This window comes from Primulina tabacum, chromosome 10 (assembly GCF_025594145.1).
Source record: "Primulina tabacum isolate GXHZ01 chromosome 10, ASM2559414v2, whole genome shotgun sequence".
In the NCBI taxonomy this organism is placed as follows: Eukaryota; Viridiplantae; Streptophyta; class Magnoliopsida; order Lamiales; family Gesneriaceae; genus Primulina; species Primulina tabacum.
This window is the reverse complement of record NC_134559.1, coordinates 9,222,447-9,236,959: the sequence shown is the minus strand read 5'-3', so window position 1 is coordinate 9,236,959 and position 14,513 is coordinate 9,222,447. Positions and strand designations below refer to the sequence as shown.

General features: G+C 33.6%; 2 protein-coding genes across 2 annotated transcripts; one reads left to right on the top strand and one right to left on the bottom strand.

Annotated features, from left to right (window-relative positions):
- Nucleotides 1-4,323: 4,323 nt before the first annotated feature.
- On the top strand, nt 4,324-7,300 carry LOC142505602 (guanine nucleotide-binding protein subunit gamma 3-like). Its single transcript, XM_075618660.1, has 5 exons — nt 4,324-5,115; nt 6,261-6,313; nt 6,477-6,521; nt 6,728-6,778; nt 6,860-7,300. Exons 1-5 carry the CDS (start codon nt 4,972-4,974, stop codon nt 7,137-7,139), a joined length of 573 nt encoding a protein of 190 aa, XP_075474775.1. The 5' UTR covers nt 4,324-4,971; the 3' UTR covers nt 7,140-7,300.
- A 1,844-nt stretch (nt 7,301-9,144) lies between these two features.
- LOC142504811 (subtilisin-like protease SBT1.8) lies at nt 9,145-12,370 on the bottom strand. Its single transcript, XM_075617622.1, is given in 3 exon segments — nt 9,145-9,972; nt 10,662-12,162; nt 12,164-12,370. Coding segments are annotated over 3 exon segments (2,280 nt in total). The 5' UTR covers nt 12,278-12,370; the 3' UTR covers nt 9,145-9,307.
- Nucleotides 12,371-14,513: the final 2,143 nt, after the last annotated feature.

Here is a 14,513-nt window from a genome sequence, read left to right as displayed (position 1 = left end):
ATATTTATATTTGTAGATTGAGCTATCAAAAGATCTTTACTGAAAATGAAATTTACTTGCGATATGGGCACTGTAATGTGCTTAGAGATCGTGTTAATTATATATATAGCTAAAGCATGCATCGCATTATTTAAATTTTTTAATGAATTATAACTGAATTATGAGTTTTATATAATTTTTATGCGCGGATTGTGTAATTAATAAGCCGATAATATAAGGAAAAAAATAAATTGTGAATAGAGCTTGAATGTGTGGACCGTTGAAAGATTAAATTCATTGTTTTTGGGATTTTTTTCTTCGATTTTGTAGTTTGTTATTTCTATTCAAGGAATTCTTTGATTTTGTAGTTTATACAGTTATAGAGACTAAAATTGTAGTTTTTACAAAATTATCTTCGATCAAAAATGTCGCAAGATAGATTAAATATGCTAGCTATGTTGTCGATTGAGAAAAAAATGGTCTGACAATTGGATTACACATATTTGATAAATATTTTATGCTCTAAAACAGCTAGACGAGTAGTATTTATGTAGTTATTTTAAATATTTATTGAGTTCTTATTGATGTAATATGTTGGTTTTGGTATATTTATGTATTTATTAGTATATTTGTTATTTGTAAAATTGAATTTTATATCTATTATTGCAACAAAAGGGTCGGTTTTTCAATTTTCGTTTCAGGTCTCATTCAACACAAGAACGGCTTTGACTCTAATCCCATTATGAAATCGTTTGTTTGTATACATTATTGTCCAAACTTCGTGTTGAGCATCGGGTTGAGTTTAGAAAGGGGGGTTGAATAAACTCAATGACCAACTTATTAAATTCTTTTCGAATGATGTGCTAAAATCCTGTTAGAGATTTTAACGATTCTTGTTCAAGTATAAAGACCAGCAGATCACAAGATAATGTGCGGAAAACGATCTGTTGGTTAGTGGGTGAAAAATGATAAAGCTGAAAAGCAGTAGATAGCACAAGGTTTGTTTCTGGAAGTTCGAATATGAATCTTCTACGTCTCCCCTTCTTCTGTTTCCAGAAGGTATCACTAAAAGACTTTGGTGAATACAGCACAACAATTGTACACACCCACTTCAAAAGGACTTGCCCTTCGCCTATTGAAACTCTTAGCTTTACAACTCAACTTCTTGAATGATCTTAAATTCTGGAAAAGACTATTTTCCAGTTACAAATTCTTCTATCAATGAATTGATGAAATAAATAGCTTAAGAAGATATAACTGAAGTAACTAGCACAATATGATCTCAATGATCAACAGTATGCAATGAAGCGTGTGCTGCCTTTTTCAGTGTTGAGCTCTTTAGATAACTGAAAGTTCTAACAATGCTCGAATGATGTTTTTCAATTCAGATTTTTGTTCAATACTTCATTTTACTTCACAAAATCCTTCATCTCCATATATAAGTTCTATTCAACGTTCAAAAACTGAACGGTTCTTTTCTTTTTGGTGGTTCAACTTTATTGCTTAAAATGGACCCTGCAGAATACATTAAAAGTAATCAGTCGCAGTTCATACCAAAAATGGTATACCGTCTTAAATGTTCTTGTATAGCATTTAATGGCATTTAATGAAGCAATAAATGCTGGTATCACGTTAATAGATCAACGGTAATATTTAGAGACTTTGAGATACGCAAGATTCTGTTAGTGTATATTTCGAATTTTGTATCCTTCTAGTTCTGGTTTTAGCTAAGAAATTATTTAAGCAGGTTTTAGAGCGATACAAGTACTTCTGGTTTACAACATCTACTGGTTCTACTGGTTTTGTACTAATCCAACATCTACTGGTTCTACTAGTTTTGTACTTAATCCAACATCTATTGGTTTTTCCTTAACATCTCCACAGTAAATTTAATTCTAACACTTCGTATTGATTTCTCTTTTGACCTGTTGAATAAAAAAATCTGTTATCTTTTGCATTTACAAGTCTCGATATGCTTTAACATATTCTCAATTATAGGATCCACCAATTGCTGGGGATCACGTCCTTAGTATTACAATCCCAGCTTTATTCAAATAGATATTTCATCACATACTTCAAGCTATTGACTGAATTGGAAACCAATATCCGTGAAGCTACATTTTGGTTCGATTTGGAAGAGTAGGTCTCTTATGAGACGGTTTCACGAATCTTTATCTGTGAAACGGGTCAACCCTACTGATATTCACAATAAAAATAATACTCTTAGCATAAAAAAGTAATATTTTTTCATGGATGACCCAAATAAATGATCCGTCTTACAAAATACGACCCGTAAAACCCTTCATATAAGTTTTTACCGATTTGGAAAACCAACTAAATGGTAATATGATAGAATGCAAACCAAATTTCACCTTAAATATTCTAAGAAATATGGCCACTCATTTAATGAACAAAGACAATTAGTCCATATTCGGCAGCCACGACATTGACATCGTAAGTTTGATTTTTTGAGAAAAACTCACAAAATTCTTATGCGACGAATAAATGAACACACTAGGCTTATAGGCGAACCAAAAAAAAAAAAAAAAACCAAACATTATACTACAATTTTGAAGTAAAACTTAGAGTAAATTGAAAGATTTAAACCTGGCAAACTTAAATAGCCATAAACATTAATTAAGCCACAACAATTACTGGCTTGTAAAAATCAACACACCTAAGGGGTATTGGTCTTGGTTAGGCCATCGCCAAGACTATATCAAAATGATAAACATTTTGGTACAATTTAAATTCCTCCAATGAGGGGCTGCGCTATTTTGGAAAAATATATGGCGCAGGGATGGCGTAGAGTTTTTCTTTTTTAAAAAAAAAATATTATTATAATAATTATTTAAAATATTTATATACTTAAAATATTTATTTATTTACTTACGTTAATTTATATAAATTTTTTGATTTTTAAAATATTTATTTATTTACGTTAATTATTAATATTTAAAAAATAATTTGTTTTATGATTTTTAATTATTATAATTTAATAAAAATACAAAAAATTAATATAATAGTACAATTCATAACTAAATTGAAAAAAATAATCGAAATACAAATGCTATTTGAAACATATAATTATGTATTGTGTTTGAATTTGTATTCATATTTTTCAATTTAAATAATTTTCGTATATTAATTCATATTATATATAAATTAATTTATGTTATGTAATTAAATTATAAATTTAAATATTATTATTTAAATTTATTAATAATAAAACATTAGTCATAATAAAAATATATTAAATAAAATGTAATAATTAATATATGTAAAATAAAAAGAATATTTCGGGAATATTTTTTTTAGTGTAATAAGATTTGAAGTAAATGAGTTGAAAATGAATTGTATTTGGTGCATAAATCACATTATTTTAGTGTAAAATTTACGCCAAAATAGATTTTGTGGTTGGAGATGAATCTAATGATCAAAATGGGGTTATATACGTCACTCTTTCTTTATTATGAAATTTTATTATAAAATTCTGACTTTGATTAGATTTTTTTATTAGATTTTCATTTTTTTTTTTTTTAAAATCTTAATCTAGGCGGTTGGAGTACTCGAGTTCTGAATATTTATCCTGAGAATTTCAGATAAGACCACCAGATCAAACACCCGATCTCATTATATTTTATTTTAGGGGGATTATGTTTGTTATAATTGAATCATGATTTTGATTTCAAATAGACTATAAAACACAAATTAGCATGTGATTTCGATTATATTAAACACACAAACCAATTGAAAAAAAAAATTATAATTGAATTTTGAACTCGATATATTAGGGATGTAATCGAGCCGAGCCGAGCTGAACTCTTGAATGTTTGAGCTTGGTTCGTTTATAATCGAGCCGAGCTCGAGCTTTATTTAACGAATATATACATGGCTCACGAGCTTATTCAAACCTTTATCGATCCTAAACAAGCTTAATAAATATGAATTATACATTTAAATTTTCATTAAATTAATTAAAAATAAATTATATATTTAAAAAAATATATATTATTCTTATTAAAATTTATAAATTTATTATAATAAATAAATTTAATAGATTTTTCTATACAAAATCAATAAATGAAATATCAAAACTATTATTTTTTCATCTAAAAGATTACTCATGAACTTACCAACGAACATGTTCACGAGCTAACGAGCCGAATACTGTAAACCTTGAGTTTGATTTGTTTATCTTAACGAGCCTCATTAAACAAGCTCAAACGAGCTTTTATCGAATCGAATTTCGAATAGCTCACAGACGATTTGATTCATTTACATTTCTAGATATATCTCCAACCAAACCAACACTGTAGTAGTGATCAAATGGTATGTAAACAATGAACGTAATACACTATTTAGATAAGATACAGGAACTGGTGGGTCGAGCCTCTGTTCTGCCATTACCTGTGCAACTCTGCAACACCTTCAATGCATTTACACACACCAGCACACTCCAACTGCGTGAGAAGGAAGTGACGTTTGCTCTTTACATCGACTTCAAAACTTCGTTTAAAGCTTTGGTTTCTGCCTCAACTTTTCCCCAATCACAAACTCCTTGCAGCCTTTTTCACTGCCTTCTCTATCATCACATCAGTGCTTAAAAAAAAGCACTCTTTTTTTTTATCTGCAGGTACTCGCCATCATACCTCACTTTCTATCCTCTTTCATAGTAAAATGCTCGTGGGTTTATTGTTTTTTTAACTGTTTCCTCAGTAAATTCATGCAACTACAAGTAAACGTGTACTGTAGTATCTGTGCGTGTGTTTGTTCAAAGTGTAGCTTTTGTTTCTGGCTATTTCGGAGCTCAGTAATTATTTCTTCTGTCTTTTCGTCTTTATTTGATGCTTCTTTTTTACATCTCGGTTCCATCGTTCATCTCTCTTTGCTGTGATTCATTCAACTCATTCCGGGTTTTGTCAAAGATTAATGGCGGCCAACATGAGGAAGCATTGAGTTACAAGGAAGGGGTTTGATTTTGGTGGATAAATGGAGGGTTCAGGGGGCAACGGTTCGGTGTCGGCACTCCCGCCGCCGAGGCCGAAGTCGCCGCCGGAGTATCCGGATTTGTATGGAAAGCGGCGGGAGTTGGCCAAGATTCAGATACTGGAGAGGGAAATTGGCTTTCTTGAGGTTAGTTTCTTGGCTTAATAGTGATGTTACTTCATACTTAACTTCTAGGATAAATCAGATGGTTTGTTTGGGTTCAGAATGAAGTTTGAACTACGACAAATGGGAGAAAATCCTATCATGGAAAAAAAATGAGTTAAAATTCGGTTAAAAAATATTTTGTTTCCTTTTGGTATGAAATTGACAGTTAATTATTTGGAAAGAGAGAGGACCCTGTCATTTTCCGGTGATTGAAGGCTCGCTTCGGAAAAGAGTGGTTTTGGTGGTGCGAATCTTTATATAGCTCCTGTTTGGGAAATAAATTTTTTTTGTGGTTTGAGAGAAGAAGAACTGTCATTACACACGGTGAGTGTCACGTAGACATAAAGTTGGCATTACGTCGGAAATTGGACTAAGATTGAACAGAAGACGTCTGAAATCGATGATAAATAATAAATATGAGAATTTTTTGAGAAAAATAATTTACGTTCGTCTCCTTCTTAATTGATTATTTTAAATGTATTTTTTCTTTTTCCTTATTTATATTTTAAATATGTGTTGTTAGACTTAATTTAATTATGGTGATGAGAGTCAAAACCAGTAGACTATAATAGCTAAATCAGAAGACAGTATAATAAGCAGAAGCTCTCGTATCGCTTAAACAGAAACAATATTTTTCGAGTACTTAACGAATTAGAAAAGCAGAATCAAAACTTAGAAAAGCAGAACTTAGCTTAAACAAGAAGAACTTAACGTCTTTTGTTTGATAGTTACAAGTTTAAATGTTACCGATACTTTACCTAATACTAGTATTAATTGCACCATTAATGATGTACGAAGACATTTAACGCTCTTATTAGTATATACATACATACATATATATATATATGATATTAGAATAGGAGAAAAAATATTCAATTTCATATCGGATGGGGGTTGTTAATAAAAAATTTCAGAAAGTTTTTTTTACTGAAAACTTTATGATCATACGTGTGTTTCTTGCTAAAATAACCTGGTCCGATGTTGAGTTAAAAAAATAAATCTTTTTTATTTATTAAAATTTTAAAAGCTAAATTGCCAAATTTTAGTTGTCCCCGTGTGCTGCCCTTGCACATAGATATGGAGAAGCTACGATCTTTTTTGTTTAATGATAATTTTGGGCCACGCAGGAAGAGTTGAAGTCTGCCGATGGGTTTCAACAAGCTTCAAGATCCTGTAAAGAGTATGTTATTTATTCGAAAACATGTTACGTACGTATGAATTTCGAGTATCTAAACTTCATACTATTTGAAAAAAATGCATTCGATTGTGTCACCTTAGCTCTTTTTATCGATGTCAATCTTGATCCCGAGCCGGAGTAAAATGACTATCTTTCGACCTGCCAGGGTTGCGGAATTCATCACATCAAATGCAGATCCTCTGATACCTACGTAAGAATTGAAGCGATCAATTAAGGGGATGCCCAAAAGTATCGAGATTTTATTTGTGCTTTTTCAATTACTACAAGTTTTCGTTCCAAAAAATTTACTCGGGCGATCGACGTTGCCCACGTCCGTGCTCTTGCATGAGGCGTCAGCCCTGGTAATTATTTTGTTTACATTTTATATGTTTCTTATCTTTGTGTTTTTATCTAAAGAAGCAGAACCAAGGAAATTCGCAGGCCTCATGGCTTCGGGAAATGGCTCTGGTACACTCTTATCTTCTTTAAATGTGAGCGTTATCCCATTTAAAGTCAAGTCATTAGTGATCAAATTTCGTTTTCACGCAGTGGAGTATCTTGTTTAAAGGTGTCCGGGATCTGCACAACCGATCCGGAGATACCACCATGCAGCAAGTTTCCTTGCAGCGGCGGCCTATGTGTGAGATGCCGAGTGCCTGAATTTTCTTGTGACTCCTGCTCGAACACAGGACGCCTTAGTATTCCCAAGTTTCCTTCATGTATGACTTGCTCTTGCTCCAGTAGTAAGTGTACGTCTCCCAAGTGTGTGGAGGTAAATTTTTGTTCTTGCTACAAAAACTGCTGCTGGCCTAGCTACTTTTGCTATTAAAGTACATTGAAATCGTGCAACGCTATCAGTTTCTTGAATCTTTACCTTCAGAACCAACAGCACTTGATCTGAGACGCACGATTTACCCAAAAATTGAAATTTATATGATTAATTGATAGAGATTTCACTCATTGAAAACAGCGCTATAAAAGGCAGTACACGATAACACGATTGCCCACCGCCCCCTTTTTTTAAAAGCGATGCCTCTGGCATTATTCTAGTTGGCTCAAAATCTCGCCTAGACGGTTTCCTAATTTAATTTTTAATTTTTTTTAGAAAGATTGTGCAAATATATTTTTCAATCAATGTGTCGGATAAAAAAGATAAATATGTCAATGATTTTAAGTTTGAATTCGATATAGAGAAATTATTGGAGAAATATGTTCATGAACAAAAAGAATTAGATATTTTTTAGGTTTTTTGTGAGACGGTAGTCGGTCAATCCTACTTATATTTATAATAATAAGTAATATTTTTTCTGCAGTGACTTAAATAAGATATTTGTCTCACAAAATTTTGGGTTAGACTTAGGAGTTTGTATTGTAGATTTTAGAAGTATATATGTTTTCAATTATTAAGATTTTTACATATTCTATAGAAGTCTAGTGGTATTCAAAATAGATTTTCATAGAGTTTTAAAAAATCAAATAATATTCAACTTTAACTTTTAAAAATTCTATAAAAGTCTATATAGGTATTAAAATTTTCAATAGACTTTTAATAACTTCATGAAATTCATTAACATATAAATAATAAAGTCTAAGGTACAACTAGAAATTCTCAAAAATTGTATTCGGTTCAACTAAAAATTTGGATGGATTTTTAAAATTTCGAAATCATACCCAAGCTATTTATTTCTTTCTCACATCACATCTTTTCTTCTCTCTTCTCATCTATATGTATCACTCTCAAATTTTTGAATTATATCTCTATATATATTTTCATTTTTACTTTTCAAAATTTTCATTTTTTGACTGATTGTTCATTTAATAATTTTATATTTTAATATCATATGACATTTTGAATTTTAGAATTGGTTTTGTAATTTTTAATTTATGATTTATACAAATTAATGTAATATTCAATAATAATAAAAGATGGTCCAAAAAAATGTCGCTTAATTCTTAATAATTGAATTGCCTCGTCACAACCATGATTTTTTAAATATATTTATCATTTTCAATTAATACGTAATCTATGATATTTTTATACAAAATTATATCCATACAATGCTAAATAATATTATTTTCACATGTACATTATCAATTCAAAAATAAGGTCACAGATTATCAATTGATGTATTTTAAAAAATTTATAAACATACATACAAACCCATATATATACATATGTAAAGATTAAATGATTTATTAACTTTAAATAAATAAATTTATTTATTCATATAAATACTGAAAAACTATTTCAAACTGAATATGTTATATATGTCAATTAATTATTGGTTCTAATAAATTAATAAAAAATAACATGATATATTAAGTATAAAATTTATAAAATTTTATAAAAAAAAAATTTCACAAAAGTTATCGTGAACAGCCCTTCAAGACAACAAGTGGGAAAAGGGATTTGTGCTCTTCATTAGCTGTTCCGTTGCTGAGATCTAAAGCTTCCCGCATCATGTCTGTAACGTCTTCACCTGTAGCTTGATTCAGTCCTTGATCAGTTTATAAAAATCTTGCCAAAAAGTCTACGTAAATCTGTTTATAAATATGTGAAATTCTGTAAAAGTCAATAAAAATCTATTAAATCCATAAAAGTCTGTCATTTGAAAAAATCATTAAAAGTTATCAAAACTCTGAATTGAATACATCTCATGTTGAAAATTTATTTATGATATGTATTTGAAGTTGATGGAAAACTTGGGATGATTTCAAAAGAAACATTTGCAATTTTAAGCCGAAACGCGCTGTCCCATGGGGAAAAACATCATCTACATGAAAATTTTCACCATCATAATCAGATTCTTGATAATAATAGTTGAAAGAAGACATGAACTATAATTATTCTATTTGGGCCTAATTCAGTAAATTAAAAAACAGCACAACTATGCCACTCAAATGTTTAACTTCACCAACACACTAGAATCCTTTGCAGAATGTAAATTCTGTGTCTGAGGATTCTGCAGAAGGGTGGTGATGAAAAATCACATAATCTCATAATCGCGTCCAAGAGAAAGCAACCGGGCTCTTCACTAGATGCTGCGAGTTGCTCCAAGAAATGGACCCAAATGCACTTCGAGCCAGCAGGTGTGCGCCTTTCTGCGACACAAATGTGACTGTGTACCGTTTCTTATCACCCACATTTGGAAAAACGAGAGTCGATGGTTTCACAGTAACTGAAACCATAGAGGGTGCATCGACAGAAACTGTGTAAACAGAACCTGCAGTTCCCACATTGGTCAGTTCTCGGGTGTATCGAACTACCCTCGACTTCCTAAACAACACCGAGAATGAGGGATAGTTGAGCTGGCCAGGGTCGCGAAATTTCCTGGCACAAGTGACGTTTGGACGCTTTGCAAATATCTGCACCATCGAAACAGAGTAATCCAAGGAACAGAGGAATGATATGTAATCTTCTAGGGTGGCATCGTACACGAGCCCTGGAGATAGGGCCTTCTGGGGATCAACATGGCCAGCTCCATATGCCCACGGAGTTGAAAGCGAGTAGTCGGCAGCATCACGGAGAGGGGAGTTGCTGTTGTCGAGCATGTAGGCCGTTGTCATCAGAGAGGATTTGATGGCACTCGGGCTCCAGTCGGGATGCGCTGCTTTCAATAATGCAGCTAGTCCACTTATGTGGGGGCAAGACATGGATGTACCTGCCCATTATCATCAACGTTATCCTTACCAATTCCGAAATATACCAATCATATGTTTTGGAATAAGTTCAGGGAGAGGTGGGGGATGAGTTGGATGGCTCAAAAAACTTTGGGGAAGCAAAATTTAAAAATCATACAGCGAAAGATACAATCACCTTTGCGGACACGCTTTTCAAGTATAATGTGAAAACTCTACTATTAGCAGAAAACGAGGACCATCCTTTTCAAAAATCCACCAACACCTCTTTACAGCTCATTCTACTCTATGATATAGATTCGTTTATCCAATAGTGTCGAACAACCCACAAATTATTTGTCATCATCCACATTGGTAATTATTATTATGATATTTCAAAATCTATCCATAAGTACCTGTCCAAGGAATAGTTATATCAGTTAATAATTCAAAGCAACGCCCGCCCACGATCTTTCGCTGGCTTTCTCTTACCAATCTTGGAAATATAAATTATTGCACATACTTTAGGAATGTGAACACAACTTTTCCAAGAAAGCATATGTCACGAGCTTTTCATAAGCCAAGGTTATAAAAACGTGAAGCCAGGGAAATCATTGTTTTTTAGTGGTGCTTTACGACTAATCTCGTTTTTTTAAAAATTGTATAACTACCGATTTTATGGGAAAGAAATGAAAAACAATTGAAATGTAGCCGTTAAAGAATTGATTCTTACCAGACATGATGTTGAACATGGTCTTCCTCTTGTCCTTCTCAAGCCCGGTAGGCCCCACGGCCTGAGACCAACCTGCCAAGATATTCACGCCAGGCCCGATCACATCTGGCTTCAGGATCTCCGGAGTCACCATGTTGGGCCCTCTCGAGCTGAATGCCGCCACCACCGGCGACGGCTTCACGTCCACCACCGTCCCTCCGAAGCTTAACACCGCCCTCGGATTCCTCTCCGTCTGCACGTACTGCCTCATCATGTCGCCCACTTTCCTCCCCACCGCCATCGCGGGTAACAAGTGGCTGTCCGCCACCAGCTCCTCCCCATTCGCCGCCGTGTTCGCCAGTATCATTCCTATCCCACCTGCGTCTCTCACTACTGCACCCTTCTCCACCCGAGCGCTGATCCCTCTGTCGCAAAGCACCACCTTTCCACGCACCGTTGATGAGTCCAGAGAACCAGGCAAGCACAAATTGCTGGAGCCATTGCTGCCTTTATCGTAGACCAATTCCACTAAACTATGCCCCATTCCTCTTCCACTGTACAATGACACCCCTGTATATTTCTGTCCATTGCCAAATGTGGCAAAAGCTGGGAAATCCCTGTCAATTGTGCCAGCTCCGACAGTCATGATCCATGGCGCAACATTTGCAAGAGAAGCTTTTGCAGGACCGCTGTTTCCTGCCGAGCATGAGACTAAAATACCTTTCTCCATGGCTGCGAAGGCACCAATAGCAATGGTGTCGCGGAAGTACGTTGCAGATCCGCCGCCCAGAGACAGAGACAGCACATTAACCCCATCGAGGATAGCACGATCCATTGCAGCAAGTATGTCGGAACCAAGACAACCCGATTTCCAACACACTTTGTAGGTCGCCAATCGGGCATGAGTCGCCATCCCGCGGGCGTTTCCTCTGGCATAACCCAAGAGGCTAGAGTTGTCCACCTGAGACCCGGCTGCAGTGCTCGCTGTATGTGTACCATGGCCATCGTTATCGCGTGGGGAAGGAGATTCCTTCTCCCCGGCTGACATGTCGTATCCTTTGGAGAAGAACCGGGCACCAATTAACTTCTTGTTACAGTGGATTTTAGGATCAAAATCAGCCGCCGCCTCGCACTCACCGCGCCACCTCGCCGGCACATCAGACATTGTTTCGTCGCTGAAAGACTTGGATTCCGGCCACACCCCGGTATCGAGAACCCCGATAACAACATCTTTCGAGGCCTGATTCAGTTCATGCAGGCTGTGCCCAGCCCACGTCGCGGAATCATCTTCCAAACCCAGAAATTCCGGAGTACGAGTGGTGTGAAGAGTGTAAATTTCGTCTTCAAAAACTCCAAGAACCGAATCCGACTGGCTGAGGAACTGCGCCTCCTCCGGCGAAAGTACGGCTGCGAAACCGTGATATGCAGACTCGTAGACGTACAAAAGCGAATCTGGGTCGCCGGAAGTGAGCGACTGGAAATGGTCAGCATACCATTCACTGTGCGTGGCATACGATGCGGGCCTTTTGGTAGTGCTTCATGTGGACAATGTAGGTTTTCTTGGAGGAAGCTAAAAGGATGCATGCTTGAAGGACAACGGCAATGGCGGAGAACCAAATTACAGGCTTAGACACCATAGTTACAGAATCAAAGAGATTAAATGCTCATATATATATAGTGCGTAGTTTGGTGGAGAGAGTCGGAACAGACTCTCAGAGGATGCAAGAAGATGGACTGGTGTCGGGATTATAAGCATGGAGCGTGTTGTGTTAAGGCTTGCATTTCCTGTTTATTATACGATAATGACACTGCGAACTTATCCGCGTGTGGTGGGTAGTTTTCGTGTACGTGCAGTGGGAGTTATTGTGTGGAGCCGGTGCATGTAAGAAGTAGGTTTAAGAAGTTTCCAATTTTATCCGAACCCTAGATTTCCGTTTTTTGTTTTTTTTTTTAATTGCGGGTTGTGACAAAAACGAATTCATCGTGGTGGCCTCGTGAAGTTTTTGTCACAATTCACAACCACGGTTGTTAAAAGGAATATTTTATTTTTTTATTATTTTAATAAATTGATATTTTGTTTTTCTAGATTATAAAATCTTACTTCATTTATTTTTAGATTATAAGATCTTGATTAATTTATATCTAGATATTATAGGATTTGTTTCTAATATGATTTTTATTTCTAATATATTTTATTTTTATTTAAAAGAGTTTTATATCTAATGAAAATCTTGTTACCATATTTTGTAAAACTCTTCTATGAAATAACTTTTAGGTCAAGCCATAGATATAAATTTGAATAGCTTTACAGCCGTACTAGGTGCTTTTTAGAGAAAGAAAAGAAGGGCTTTAGAGAGAGAAAAATACAAGAGCCGAGCTTATTTTTATGAGACTTTTTGTGTGATCGGGTGATCACTTTTGCAAGGGCATAGCTGCTGAAGTTTGTCTCGGAACACACTCATAGTTCAGAGTGAAAGATTTTCGTGTGAAGAGTTTGTTTGATTGATTCACAGATTTACCGTGTTGCCGATTGGTGTTGCCAACACTCAAGAACAACACTGACGCAAATTGTTGATCGAAGAGTGGTTTTGTTTAGTTTTAAGCAATACGTGTTTGTTTTATGCATCTAGATTTGATTTGTGTTTTTATGCATATTTTAATTACTTGGAGTGTCAAGGAATTTAGTTTTGTTATTTTCACTAGTATTGTTTTGGTGTAAACGATTTACATATTTTTCTAGTGAAGTTTTTGCCATGAGGCATCGCACAGGTATTCGTAGTTGTGCATAATTTAAATCTGGTCTTAATTTATTAAAGTTATATTTGTTTGTTAATAATTAATTTTTCCTGCAAGTTGTGTTCTCGTGTTGACAACACCAGAGCACAACACTAACTTCTGATACACACGTTATAATATTTTAATTTCTTGTACGTTTATGAGCAACATCCCTTACAGTGGTGAAATAAAATTGTCACATAGTGTAAGATAACATTTTTAGCCTCGTGAAATAATATATTTTTTATGAATTGGATGAAGTTTTATTTTATGAAATTAGTTGTTTGATAAAAGTTTTTATATTTAATTATTCTATGTAACCACGTTTATTTTTTTTAAAAAAAATTATCAGGTGTATTAAGTCTTAATATAAATTATGTAATTATTTTATATAAAATAATTTATTAAAAATTATAATTTATTTTTTGTATTTTTTCCATGAAATTTTCAGATTATGTTTGGAATTATAAATTTGATTTGAGAAATTATTTAATAAAAGGATTTCAAACAACTTTTTTTTTTTCTAGAAACCCTCCACAGTTGCTATGACATTGTATAACTTGATGCTTAGTATATTAGAAATCTAATTGAATTTGGTTCATTCAAACAGGGAAAAAAAAATTGAAACTTATCCTTTCAAATTCATTCATTCAAATAAAATTTAAGTTTCTATCTATTATGTTTTTCTTCTCAATTATATCTTATAAATATATAATTGTTATATTCTATTAAATAAAATTTTAAAAAATTAATATGATATATAATTATTAGATGTAATAAATGTTTTTGAAAAATTGGAAGAAAAATCAAAATATTAAAGATTATTAATAATATATGGACATTTTAGGAAGGACACATGAAAACACACCAAGACAAGAGACAAAAATAGTTATTTTGTGATGTTCTTTCTTTTTTATTAAAATACCCCTTCCCATAATGTCAATAGGTTTAGAATAAAACATAATAATAAAATGAAATTTCGAACATTATTTCAAGAATAATTTACTCGTAAGATGGTCTCATGAATTTTTATATATGAGATGGATCAACCGATATTCACAATAAAAAGTAATACTTCTTAGCATAAAAAGTAATACT

Coding starts and splice junctions, on each gene's coding strand:
- LOC142505602 (XM_075618660.1), top strand. CDS start 4,972: ATGGAGGGTTCAGGGGGCAACGGTTCGGTGTCGGCACTCCCGCCGCCG. Junction 6,522..6,727: donor GCAGATCCTCTGATACCTAC/GTAAGAATTGAA, acceptor TTTTATCTAAAG/AAGCAGAACCAAGGAAATTC. Junction 6,779..6,859: donor GGCTTCGGGAAATGGCTCTG/GTACACTCTTAT, acceptor GTTTTCACGCAG/TGGAGTATCTTGTTTAAAGG.